The sequence below is a fragment of the Dermacentor variabilis genome, chromosome 9 (assembly GCF_050947875.1).
Source record: "Dermacentor variabilis isolate Ectoservices chromosome 9, ASM5094787v1, whole genome shotgun sequence".
Classification (NCBI taxonomy): domain Eukaryota; kingdom Metazoa; phylum Arthropoda; class Arachnida; order Ixodida; family Ixodidae; genus Dermacentor; species Dermacentor variabilis.
In genome coordinates, this window is record NC_134576.1 from 82,086,365 (window position 1) to 82,100,118 (window position 13,754).

Sequence of the window (13,754 nt, forward strand, 5' to 3'; positions counted from 1 at the left end):
TTTGCTGATCGATTTGGTGATATAATCACCAGATTGCTGATCGTAATGACGTCGCCAATCATCTCCAAAGGATGGATGCGCCGCCATTTATTTTGCTAAACCAGAACCGTTCAAATGATAGAAGGATGCTTTGAAATTTGTGACGTCATGCCGACGAAGCGGTTGTGAGTTTTTCGACACGATATTAAAAATTGTGCGAAGTGCTGTCTTTGTTATATCTTCCCACTAAATGTCTGAATGTGAAGTTTCTTAAAGAATATCTCACAGTAAAAACTGATTGGCCCTTGTTGCTTAGAATCCTTTGAAACCACGAACTCGAAATCAAATTCTATACTCGCTGGAAGCAGAATTTTTTCGTTGTTATGGAAGCAGATTTACGTCACCATCCGGATAACCACTGAGATGCAATTCTGCGAGGAAAACTCGGGCGAAATCACGCGTAATAAACACGGAACCCATAAATTTACGCTTGCAATCGCTTGGAAGAAAACCCGACTCGATCGTCGCGTTCGGTTCGTCGCTTATTTCATTCTTTGCCTTTCTTTTTCGGCTGCAAACCAACACGAGGGGCGGCCCCCATTAGGTCCTCGAAATCCGTCACGCTTAAAAAGGCAATCAGTGCTGAGTTAACGAACAAACAGCAGCAGCCGTTGGCAATAAACCAGCATAGGCGTCTCGTACATCGTGCAGTTTTATTACAGTACGCAAAAACGCACCCGTTATCATTACAATTGCTAACAACCTTAGCGGCTCAGAGGACGCGCCCAATACGCGCTTGCCGGGCTCCGACGCCCTGCCAAGGACGCCACGTCGCCAGACAAAAGGGTTCCTTCCGATCGCATAAGCAGCGAGATCGCTATGCGAGATAAGTGGTCGCCACGGGGTTTCACACGCGTACCTTGATACCCGCGCGTTTGGGCGTGTCCTAATATTCAGGCGTATACACTGCAGATGATTCGCGAACTATTAAGAACGGGGGAGAGTAGTTGATAATCCGCACTGAAGCGACCACCACGCAGAAGCCGGAGAAATACCAACAACGGGAACAGACACGAGTACTGACTTTCAACTAAATGTTTATTTCCCAGTAAACATGCGTCACAGTTATTTTTTCGGCGAGGGCAATCAAGAAGCTGTTCACGCCATCATCCCCGGGTATGGCTGCTGCTTCATAAATGACCTCGTGCGTGACAATAATCGCGCAAGATAAACTATAGAAGCAGCAGCCACAAGCTGGGATGACGGCGTGAATAGTCCCTCGATCGCCCTTTCCGAAGAAAGAACTGTCATGCACATTTTACTGGGAAATAAACATATTTGTGAAACTGAAAACGTTGAAGTCACCCCTTGTGTCTGCCCACGTTATTTGCACCCTGTCTGCTTTAGTACAGATGGCTAAACCTATACCGCCTAGCGGGGGGGCAGCGACCATTCTGAACTTCGTTTCAATACTGCCGAACTCTGCAAAGAAGACAGCTTCGGGAAGAGAGCATCGAAGTAACGAATGATGCAGGTTATAACGGCCTTGATGTCAAAACAAGATGACTGCTTTCTTTTTCTTCTTTTTGACAGCAGCTAACTCTCAGCGCACGAGCGTTCTTTTTTTTTGCTTATCGACCCCATCGCAATGCGGCCGTCGTAGCCGATTATCGAAACGCCGAGCCCCGTACTTAACCGCACCACACACTGTGCAGTACGAACATCGACAGCGACGCAACTTTTTCCAATTTACCGGTGGTCGCAGCAGTCGCAGCGCCTTGCATCCTGCAGGCTCCGCCTACCGGCAAGTCCCCGCACGAAGCCGTAGCATAGGTGCGCGAGTGCGTGCGTTAAAAGGCTGACGCGAAGCGGGCAGACTCTTTTCTTCCTCCTTGGTCTATGCAGCAGAATATGGCAAAGCTTTCCCGCTGTTGGAAAGGAGACTGCTTCATAGCTCTAATTTCGAGGTAATGGTTGCCCAAACGGGGCATTAAATACGTTGCTGGTTCCAGCCATTAGTTTCCGAAAATATGCTCCAGCACTTCCGAGTCGAAAGTATATGGATCGCCCGAACGTTTTTAGCGTGCTTTAGGAAACGATGTCAGGAAAATAGGGCTAATCTCGAAATATGGGTTAAGGAAAAAGACTTCGTTATAAACCAGTCTAATTTCTGTAACTCAGAAATGTTGTTACGTACGCAGAAGACGGACGCTAGTAGGAAAGACGTTCTTTTAATGGCTTTTTTCTTTTTTTCTGCTTTTCTTTTTCTAAGAGAGCGTGCAAGCCGAGCACGTCGTCTTCCGTGGACAGGAGTCAGCGCCCCATTTCTGCGCCCGCTCTCCCGCTGTCTCGAAACTGGTATCCGTGTGACAATACGTGCCATACTAGGATCGATGAGGAAGTCGTTTAGTAAATGTTCGTTTATTCGTTATGCGCACAATACTAAGATTTGTCACGTAAGCGATTCCCGCCTTTTCAAGCCATTCACAGCAAGCTAAGTGTGCTGTGAACACGCGCGCGCGCATACACACAAACACACACACACACACACACACACACACACACACACACACACACACACACACACACACACACACACACACACACACACACACACACACACACACACACACACACACACACACACCATGATATACACAGAGTAAGCGTATCCTTGTAAAGTTGAATAATTGATATGCAAAAGCTTTGTCCTTACCAAGAAGAGCTAAGGATGCAATACGCTACACACTCATTTGACAGGCGTCGTGCGGCACGCCTCGGTGGAGAAATGGTCACAAGTATTATCGGCTCCTGAAATTGTACACAGGATGCGAACAATTGGAGTAAAGACCACATCCTTCAATTCCTTCGTAGCAGCCAGAGCCAGTGAGAATGCATTCAATCGTCAAAGTAACAAGCGTTATTTCAATTCAAAAAGAACACATAAGGACCGACGATCAATAAAGAGAGAAATACTAAGCTTCACGTTTAGCTGTTTAACGCACGTGGCTTCTAACGGAAATTGTTATTGCTGTAGAACTTTTAAGAAATTTTAGAACTACAGTGCCTATTTTGCGATGTAGAGCCGTCAGACTTGCCTCAAATTGCACTGTTGTGTCACCTACGTGTTTAATTGACACCGCTTGTGTAGTCTTCTCTGCGCCATTTCTTACTGCACTTTTCCTACGCTTACGTTTTCATATTGTGAATTCTTTCCAACGCGCTCAGTTTTCTGTCGTTCTTGCTTAACGGTACGCCACTTTGTTCAGTGCAGGTGTATATATATCTTCTGAACTCGCCGGCTCCAATTCATAAATTGTACTGTATGCCCTATTTATTTATTTATTTATTTATTTATTTATTTATACTTAGAGGATCCCCCCCCCCCCCCAGTTTCTTCCGTTCCCTCCTCAAGTCTAGGCTAATTCGAGTTCTTACCATCCTATGGTCACTGCAGCGTACCTTGCCGAGTACGTCTACATCTTGTATGATGCCAGGGTTCGCGCAGAGTATGAAGTCGATTTCATTTCTAGTCTCACCATTCGGGCTCCTCCACGTCCACTTTCGACTAACCCGCTTGCGGAAAAAGGTGTTCATTATCCGCATATTATTCTGTTCTGCAAACTCTACTAATAATTCTCCTCTGCTATTCCTAGAGCCTATGCCATATTCCCCCACTGACTTGTCTCCAGCCTGCTTCTTGCCTACCCTGGCATTGAAGTCGCCCATCAGTATAGTGTATTTTGTTTTGACTTTACCCATCGCCGATTCCACGTCTTCATAAAAGCTTTCGACTTCCTGATCATCATGACTGCATGTAGGGGCATAGACTTGTACTACCTTCAATTTGTACCTCTTATTAAGTTTCACAACAAGACCTGCCACCCTCTCGTTAATGCTATAGAATTCCTGTATGTTACCAGCTATTTCCTTATTAATCAGGAATCCGACTCCTAGTTCTCGCCTCTCCGCTAAGCCCCGGTAACACAGTACATGCCCGCTTTTTAGCACTGTATATGTTTCTTTTGTCCTCCTAACCTCACTAAGCCCTATTATATCCCATTTACTACCCTCTAATTCCTCCAATAATACTGCTAGACTCGCCTCACTAGATAGCGTTCTAACGTTAAACGTTGCCAGGTTCAGATTCCAATGGCGGCCTGTCCGGAGCCAGGTATTCTTAGCACCCTCTGCAGCGTTACAGATCTGACCGCCGCCGTGGTCAGTTGCTTCGCGGCTGCTGGGGACTGAGGGCCGGGGTTTGATTGTTGTAGAAACTGGTACACAAGAAGCCAATCAATGAATTAGCGGTAAGAGGGAAACTAGAGGAATTCCGGATCAAGCTACAGAACAGGTATTCGGCTTTAACTCAGGAAGAGGACCTTAGTGTTGAAGCAATGAACGACTATCTCATGGGAACCATTAAGGAGTGCGCAATAGAAGTCGGTGGTAACTCCGTTAGACAGGAAACCAGTAAGCTATCGCAGGAGACGAAAGATCTGATCAAGAAACGCCAATGTATGAAAGCCTCGAGCCCTATAGCTAGAATAGAACTGGCAGAACTTTCTAAGTTAATCAACAAGCGTAAGACAGCGGACATCAGGAACTATAATATGGATAGAATTGAACAGGCTCTCAGGAACGGAGGAAGCCTAAAAACAGTGAAGAAGAAACTAGGAATAGGCAAGAATCAGATGTGTGCCTTAAGAGACAAAGCCGGCAATATCGTTACTAATATGGATGAGATAGTTCAAGTGGCTGAGGAGTTCTATAGAGATTTATACAGTACCAGTGGCACCCACGACGATAGTGGAAGAGAGAATAGCCTAGAGGAATTCGAAATCCCACAGGTAACGCCAGAAGAAGTAAAGAAAGCCTTAGGAGCTATGCAAAGGGGGAAGGCAGCCGGGGAGGATCAGGTAACAGCAGATTTGTTGAAGGATGGTGGTCAGATTGTTCTAGAGAAACTGGCCACCCTGTATACGCAATGCCTCATAACCTCGAGCGTACCGGAATCTTGGAAGAACGCTAACATAATCCTAATCCATAAGAAAGGGGACGCCAAAGACTTGAAAAATTATAGACCGATCAGCTTACTGTCCGTTGCCTACAAAGTATTTACTAAGGTAATCGCAAATAGAATCAGGAACACCTTAGACTTCTGTCAACCAAAGGACCAGGCAGGATTCCGTAAAGGCTACTCAACAATAGACCATATTCACACTATCAATCAAGTGATAGAGAAATGTGCAGAATATAACCAACCGTTATATATAGCTTTCATTGATTACGAGAAAGCGTTTGATTCAGTCGAAACCTCAGCAGTCATGGAGGCATTACGGAATCAGGGTGTAGATGAGCCATATGTAAAGATACTGGAAGATATCTATAGCGGCTCCACAGCCACCGTAGTCCTCCACAAAGAAAGCAACAAAATCCCTATAAAGAAAGGCGTCAGACAGGGAGATACGATATCTCCAATGCTATTCACAGCATGTTTACAGGAGGTATTCAGAGGCCTGGAGTGGGAAGAATTGGGGATAAAAGTTGATGGAGAATACCTTAGCAACTTGCGATTCGCTGATGATATTGCCTTGCTTAATAACTCAGGAGACCAATTGCAATGCATGCTCACTGACCTGGAGAGGCAAAGCAGAAGGGTGGGTCTGAAAATTAATCTGCAGAAAACTAAAGTTATGTTTAACAGGCTCGGAAGAGAACAGCAGTTTACGATAGGTAGCGAAGCACTGGAAGGGGTAAGGGACTACATCTACTTAGGGCAGGTAGTGACCACGGATCCGGATCATGAGACTGAAATAACCAGAAGAATAAGAATGGGCTGGGGTGCGTTTGGCAGGCATTCTCAAATCATGAACAGCAGGTTGCCACTATCCCTCAAAATGAAAGTGTATAACAGCTGTGTGTTACCAGTACTCACATATGGGGCAGAAACCTGGAGACTTACGAAAAGGGTTCTGCTGAAATTGAGGACGACGCAACGAGCTATGGAAAGAAGAATGATGGGTGTGACGTTAAGGGATAAGAAAAGAGCAGATTGGGTGAGGCAACAAACGCGGGTAAACGACATCTTAGTTGAAATCAAGAAAAAGAAATGGGCATGGGCCGGACATGTAATGAGGAGGGAAGATAACCGATGGTCACTAAGGGTTACGGACTGGATTCCAAGGGAAGGGATGCGTAGCAGGGGGCGGCAGAAAGTTAGGTGGGCGGATGACATTAAGACGTTTGCAGGGACAACATGGCCACAATTAGTACATGACCGGGGTAGTTGGAGAAGTATGGGAGAGGCCTTTGCCCTGCAGTGGGCGTAACTAGGCTGCTGCTGCTGCTGATGATGAAGAGGATCCCAGGGCTGGGATGTTACATGAGTGGGTGGGTATAACATGGAAACCAATGGGTTATTATGGCCTTAAAATTGTTAGTTGTCCATTAATTGAAATTTTCTTGTTAATAATAGGCTGTTGTGCATGACAATTCCTTGCGGGAAAAAAAATGACCTCCTCTTCGAGTAATCTAGCTCGAATATCCTACTCCCTGTGTTAAGAACTGCTACTGCATGCTATCATAGTGCAAGTTCTGCTGTCATGCAGCTGACTCTGGCTATCCTCGTCAAGCTATTGCGACAGCTTTTTGGCTAGGTGTCGCCCCCCCCCCCCCCCCCCGTCCTAGAAGCTTGAATTGAGTAGAACCGTGCTATCCTGTCGCGGGCAATTAAAAAGAATTACGTTCAAAATCCGCGTGAAAGCTCTCTAAATCTCTGGTGACCCGAAGTGCGCGCCGCAGCCGTTTTTTTTTTTTTATGCCGTTTATTCCGCGGCGCAGCTCACATGAGCGCAACCGCGCGCGTCCTTGCCCTGTGCTCGTCGCTCGCCCCGCGCCGTCGATGAGGATGTGGCGAGGGGGGAGTGGCTCCGCAAGAGTAAAAGGGGGGAGGGAGAAGGGAAGCAGCCCGACCGCGTCGCGATGGGGGAAGTCGAGCGCGGGCTCGGCAATGAACGCGAGAACGAAAACGAAAGCGAGGTGCCGCGCTCACGGAAGAACCCTCGGGGAAGGGGGAAGTGATCTTACGGGCCCTCGAACAACAAGGGCTCGCTCTGTTTGCCCGCCGTCTTTGAAAGTTGTCTCGTCGCGGGCTTTCCTTTCTTTTCCTTCTTCTTTTTTTTTTTTTTTTGCGTTACCCAGTGCGCACGCACCCTTGTCATACGTCGCGGCTCGGGTGAGATGCTCTGAGTCTTCCTCAAGGTCTTCCTTGTCCGACCTCATAGCGGCTTCTATACCGTTTCCACGCTATAGTTTCGTTTTGTGCAAGACCACGCCTGTATATGTTTCTTTCTTTCTGTCTTTCTTTTGCTATGTTCTAGTACTTAAGGGAACTAGATAACGAGATGGAGCAACCGATGCTCGGCACAGAGAAGATTTGAAAGAACAAAAAGAAAGCTTGACGTACTTTGCTTTCGAGAACGAACGTTGTTTTATAAGTTGCGGCTTCCATGGGGAGCGCTGCAACTCCGGAAAACAACAATGAGTTCTTTTCATGATCCCCAGCATACGTTCACCCGCTGAGTCGCAAGCATCCCGAGATTCTAGTGGGGGGGGGGGGTGCAGTGGGAAAGGGAGCGGGGGACGCTCATCCAGATGCCGGAGTTCTGTACATCGTGTCACTAAACCCACGACGCGTTGGGCCAGAAAGTTCAGACCATCGGGGTCAGCCTAGCAACGTGCGCCAGAGAAGCACTCCGTCCATCGCAACAGCTCCCGTCACGTATACCAAAATGGGGAGTACCTGCAACACCTCTTTGCGACAATAACACCGCACTCATAAATGCGACTTAACTTGAAGCCCGTGCTTGAACTCGATCTAAAAGATGCCTGGCATAAAGGGGCCCAAGGCGCTCGTCGCCATTCCTTCGGCATATTCGCGGCAGTCGTCAGTTAGGCCAAGGCAAGCGTTGGCTTCAAGACAAGATAAACTTTCGAATGCAGGGGGTGGATTTGGGAGGAGGGGAGGGGGGGGGGGCAAGTGTCTCGCGACTGCTTGAAAAGGGGCACAAGTTAACGAGCATACACGCCTGAAGTACAAACACCACCAAGACGACTGCCACAAGATGGCGGTCGTCTTGGTGGTGTTTGTACTTGAGCTGTGTGTGCTCGTTAACTTGCGCCCTTTGCGGTGGTTGTCTTATCTACGTTTCACCAACTAGCCCAACGAGATAACTGCTCCTATAGTAACTTTTCACCCTGAGTGTGTCACGTGTCCTTCCGTATAATGCGCTATAGGAACGAGAACACGTCAACTTACAACTTCCTTGGTTTTCGACGGTTGCCTGAAAATGTTTGCCTTTTTTTTTTAAGTCGTCGTCTGCGCGTCAGCTTGGTGCTATTGTAAACAATGCCACGCGTGTTTTCACCCACTCGCAGTTCATGGGCGTCGTGGTGCTCGGCTACATGCTCTGGATCCTGGCCACCACGGAAAACCGGAGGTTCCTCGACGGCGTCCTGGTGAGTGTCGCGCCGACGTCCTGCGACGCTGTCAGAGAGAGGGATCAACTCTGGAGCTGCCCTTAGTTTGTATCGACGCATTATACAGCAAACCAATTTTACGACGAGAGTTTCAGCGAAGAATGTTACGAGCTGTAGTCCTTGGCGGACAGAAGGGCAACTGTGGTGTAAGGAACTTAATTTTTGTTTTTTTCTTTCTTTTGTTATCATCATTATCATAACTTGCTGCTATTATTATTTAGTATCGTCACCATATTCTTCCACTTCAGGGAGGGTCATGCGCCAAAGAAATTTGCTGGCAAAATGTGTACCGTCACGCCTGCTTCAGAAGGACATGTTGAAAGGCTTTAGTCGGTTCATGATGAGGGAAGAGAATTGCCATAACCATAAACAAACTAGTCCCTCAAACTGCGCTTACAGCATTTCTATGTGTCTTCTTGCGGGCCGCGCCTTGCTTTGCATTCGCGTAGTAATTCCGTACCAGAATCTCGCTTCCCACTTGCCTTTCAAGGAAAGAGCGGCGTCGATATAGGGTTACGGGCACCAGCAACCCGGCAAATCAGGCGCACGCTCGGTTTGAACGCGTTGAGAGCTTCAGAGGGCGAATGCATTTCGATTTCTATAAGATACGTTTCCGAATACATTGAAAGGCGATATTTTTAAAAATGAATTTGAATGGTATCATAGCACGCTGCCGTGGCGCCGACTACACCTAGTTCTACGTTTACCATACGAAAGCTAGACGTCTGCAGTAGAACAGAAGTTCAAGGCAGCACTCACCTGCTGATGTACAGATCCATACACTGCTAGCATATTTCTGAACTTTCACTGCACTGTTAGTTAACGCGGCTGCTACTTTCATTAAAAGCGAACGTCTTGGTAAATTGTGATAACGTGTACCTATAATTAAGAAAAATATTTTTGAAGGGGTGAGGGGGGATAAGAAGTTATACGTTCACAAGAGCGATTGCTTTTTAAGGTTATGCTATTGGTTAAGTACATTTTCCTGCACCGTTCTCGACAAAAAATAAATCAATAAATCCGGCCTCAGAAATTGTGCTTTCACGTGCTTTCTTTCATTGCCATTGTCTTCTTTTTTCTTTTCGGTATGCATTCGCCCGACCCCAATGCAATGTAGACAAGGCGGCCGTGTATTTCGGTGGGGGCGAAATGCAAAGACATCCGTGTACTTAGATTTAGGTGCACGTTAAAGAACCCCAGGTGGTCCAAATTTCCGGAGTCCCCCTATACGAAGTGCATCATAATCACAAAGTGGTTTGGGCGCGTAAAACCCCATAATTTAATTAATTTAATGTACACAAGCGGACACATTTTCGCCTGTGTAGGAATGAACCCTGTGGTGGTTCGCCAAGTTGCTGACTTCTATTTCAGATTTACACGCACAGTACTCGTGCTATAGCCACCTACCTTTGTAGCACCCATATAGCACCCACCTTTATATTGGAATAACTGCTCACGTAATCAACATCATCGAAGTTGCCAATATCTTGCGATAAGTTAGGCAATTAACCGCAATGTGCGAAAACAAAACTATTTTTCTTGTTTCGCACATCTCTCCTCCTCAAAAGTAAAAGAAAGAGAGCGCGAAATTGCAAAAAAATAAAGGACATCTTTGGGATGATACATCGCTGTTGACGTGTTTTCGCCACCACATAACCGGAATACAGTCAGTCATTATCCGCTTTTAATTGACTGCAAAAGTAGCGCATCGCATTTCTTGGCGCATTACGCTGACATTTTACGAAACGGTTACCGCGTGCTTTCCTGTTAAACACATTGGCACATTCTCAAAAGATGTCACCACTACGTCTTCTAGTGTTGCAGCATACCTCCATGCGGTATAACGGCGTTTCCGCCCTGTTTCATGTTTCCATTTCCTGATTATACTGCAGATGCGTCCTCTCTCTCTCTTTTTTTTTTTAGCTTCCACGGATTACTGTCGAATCGATTGCTCCTGTAGCACTTCAGTTGCCCATCCGAAATGCTCAGCCGGATTGGGGTTCTTCTTACACTTTGAATACGGACACGAGAACTCTGCACGCGAGAAAAAACTCGATCAACAGCTTGCACGATATGTCTGATTTGTCACTGGTTGCCGAAAAACTATACGACTCTAAATATTCGCGGGATAGTATGCATTTGACAGACCCTTGTCTCCTCGAGTAATCCAGTCTTGTATGCTCTCTTTTTTCAGGTGTTCACCTACGTTCACTTGGGAGTCGGTGCAGCCTGGTTTCTGACAGGTGCGTAACCAAGCGTTGTAGGGTCGGGAAACAATGATTGGAGTGCTCTGTATTTCAAGGTTTCTGCGTTTCTAAAGTTGCCTGTCTGAGTTTGAGTTTATTTACATTGAAAAACCAGTACTTTTCATTGCGATAGCAATTACATGTACCCTCCAGGCGCATTTCTGCCTCCGGCGTCGCCGTGAGGTTGCGTGCAAAGTCCAAGGGCGATAAAGTGATCGCCGAGCGCCGTGTGCGCTATATGCGAGTGAGAACGTGCGAGGGTGAGCCGGCGAACGCGGCTCAATCTCGCGTGCGCGAGAGCGGAAGCACGCCGTCTTCCGTCGCGAGCAAGGCGCCGGTGGGAGGGTAGGGGAGTGGAGACGTGTTCTACTACCGGCTGCCTGGGTGGCCGCGCGCGCCCGTCCGGGCGGCTGTATCTTGAAAGACATCTGCGATGGGGACAGAGCCCGCCGCGACCTGTGTTTTCGCGACTTAGCGTTAATGCGACACGTAGCACGAAGGTGAACTCGCTCGCTGCTGAGGCCGCGCTTCCTCACTACAGCGTTTTGACAGCGAGTTTCCGCGGTCATCGAGTGAGATGTGTTCATGTTGTCTTGTAAGAGCGTGACACCATCCTCGTTAATTCGGTTAGTAAGCGAAGGTTTGCAAGTTTATACGGCGAATAAAGCTACTCTGCTTACTTCGTATAGCTGTCCGCTCATTTGCTGTCGCAATCGATGCTTCGCCTTTCTGGCGAAGCTGCCACTTTTTTTTTTTTATCAGCAAGTAGTTGACAGCCCTCACGGTTATTGCGTCCCCGCAGTCTCTTGCGATCAAGGTGGCGTGACCGCCACAATTTCTTAATTTTCTCCGAATGCGTATTTCTGTGATTACCATAGGGTGAACGTCATTCAGTATTGCAATGGATTCGGCAGTTTGACCTATAGTATAGAATGAATCTTTATGTATAAAGAAGCATTGACCCGTACTCTAGAAACTGTATGAACTTAGTACCAGACGCTTCTTAACAAGCATGGAGTTTGAGAAACATAAGATAGTAAATTTTGCCGTTAGAGTTGGTCTCGAAATTCCAGAATTGGCGTCGGCGACATTATTGTGACGTCATAACATGCAGGTAAATTTAGTGACGCCGTGTAGCAATAAGGCTAGGTATGGTGACATTGCTCATAAAAACGCGAACAAGACGGCCGTGCAATTCCTCCATACATGGTTACGTTCACAAATGACATCAGCAGTGATCTCAGGTACGAAATGAGCAAGCGTAGCATGACGTCATGACGTGTTCACCTCCTGGGACCGAAATCCAAACTGATCAGCTTGCCACTATTTTTTATAGAGTTTCGAGGGTGTCGAACTACATTTACCGCACAAAAAAAGAGAGAAAGAAACAATGAGATGTCGAAAATGTCGTGTTGAAGTTTCAGCGCGCCTTATAGAGTGAGACGAAGAAATCTGGCACGTTGACACGAATGCTGGCTGAGAACTGAGAGTTCATTCGGTAAAAAGATTGAACGTGAAAAACGAATGACTGTGCGTATGCACGTGAGTAGAATACTACATGAGAGAACGAAAAGTCAGCAGAAAAAAATAAACACGCTGCCACACAACCTGTAACTTCACATAGCACTTTACTGCTCACTCAAGCGACAATACTTAAAGGTATCCTTTCCTTAAACAATTGTTTAAAAAAGATATGCCCTGTTCTAAGAGCGCTAAGGGTGGGTAGATTAGTTTTCTTTGCTCCTAAGCAAAAGTCATATCAGTAAGAACAAAATGAGGACTAAATATCCGGATCAAGAGAAAGAGAGAGGGAGAGAGAGAAAGATTTATTTACAGAAAAGCAGAGAGGTCGTTCTGAGCTATAACTCGCTCTGGCCTGCTACTCTACACTGGGGAAAAAGGACGGGGAGGGAAAGGGCTGATGAGTGAGGGTGATGTTACGAGGAACAGATGCGTATACACAAGTTCACAGCGTTGTGGCAACACTAAAGCCGTGCATCCATCCCAGTGGCTTGGAGAAAAGCTGTAGCGGCAGTTATCAAGGCTGCGCTGTTTGAATTAGGCCAAGAACCTAAAAGAAACTCATCTGATAGCGGCCTCTTGTCGACGTTTGCAATGGAAGAGACCAGTTGCTGCAGTTCTTGCACTTGCGCGGGACACACTCAAAATATATGATCAAGTGTTTCTGGTACCTCACAGTATGCACATTTGGGGTTAGTATCACTACAACCTATGAGCTGTCTATAACGGTTGGTGAATGCGACACCAAGGTGAATCTGGTGCACCATGCTCGTTTGGCTTCTTTTGAGCTTGTGAGGCTTACGAAATTTCATTTCTTTGTCCCATTTGTGTACTTGCTTGTGTCGTCGATCTGGTTGGGTCCAGTGTTCCAACGTACGTGTATTACGCGACGAAGTAGGGCGTTTGTGTCTTTTCGTGAGAAAGGAATGCGTACTTGAAGAGCATTATTTAAAGCAGTTTTCGCTTCAGCGTCTACCGGTCCGTTCCCTATCACACCACAGTGTGAAGGTATCCACTGAAAGGTCACATAGTGGGCATTTCTATTTGCGTGGTCGAGACGCTCTGTAATTTCTATAGCCATTGAATAATTCGAACCCCGTCTGAGGACACAGTCAATCGTTTTGAAGAGCTGGCTTGGAATCGCAGAATATCGTCCACGCGCGAGGAGGCTCCTCGGAGAGAAACCGACGTGCCTCCCGGATAGCAACAACTCCTGCGGCAGTTGATGTTGACCTATGGTCCAGTTTAAACCGCCGATCAATAACTAAACTAAATCGATAATCACTAAAAGCGGGCCCCGCGACATCAACAAAGCCGGTAAAGTGTCGACAACTATAGGAAAAGCGGAGTCTCGAGAAATCGTCAATAACACGCGCTCTTGGCTGTCGGTGTATATCGTCATTCGTGAAGTGTCTGGAGGTTCATCGAGGAGTTCGCGCGTCGCGCACAGCCGGCAGTTGGACCGTG

The 13,754-nt window shown here is 46.9% G+C and overlaps 1 protein-coding gene and 1 long non-coding RNA gene across 2 annotated transcripts in view; one reads left to right on the forward strand and one right to left on the reverse strand.

The window, feature by feature from the left end:
- The window catches only part of LOC142557018 (uncharacterized), a 202,683-nt gene that overhangs the window by 140,619 nt on the left and 48,310 nt on the right, over positions 1 to 13,754 (reverse strand). The window lies entirely within an intron of this gene.
- LOC142557017 (uncharacterized) overlaps positions 1 to 13,754 on the forward strand; it is a 164,198-nt gene that overhangs the window by 136,770 nt on the left and 13,674 nt on the right. The window contains exons 2-3 of the mRNA XM_075668554.1: positions 8,419 to 8,499; positions 10,715 to 10,763. Of these exons, the coding sequence (XP_075524669.1) occupies positions 8,419 to 8,499; positions 10,715 to 10,763 (130 nt within the window). The remainder of the gene's footprint in view (positions 1 to 8,418; positions 8,500 to 10,714; positions 10,764 to 13,754) is intronic.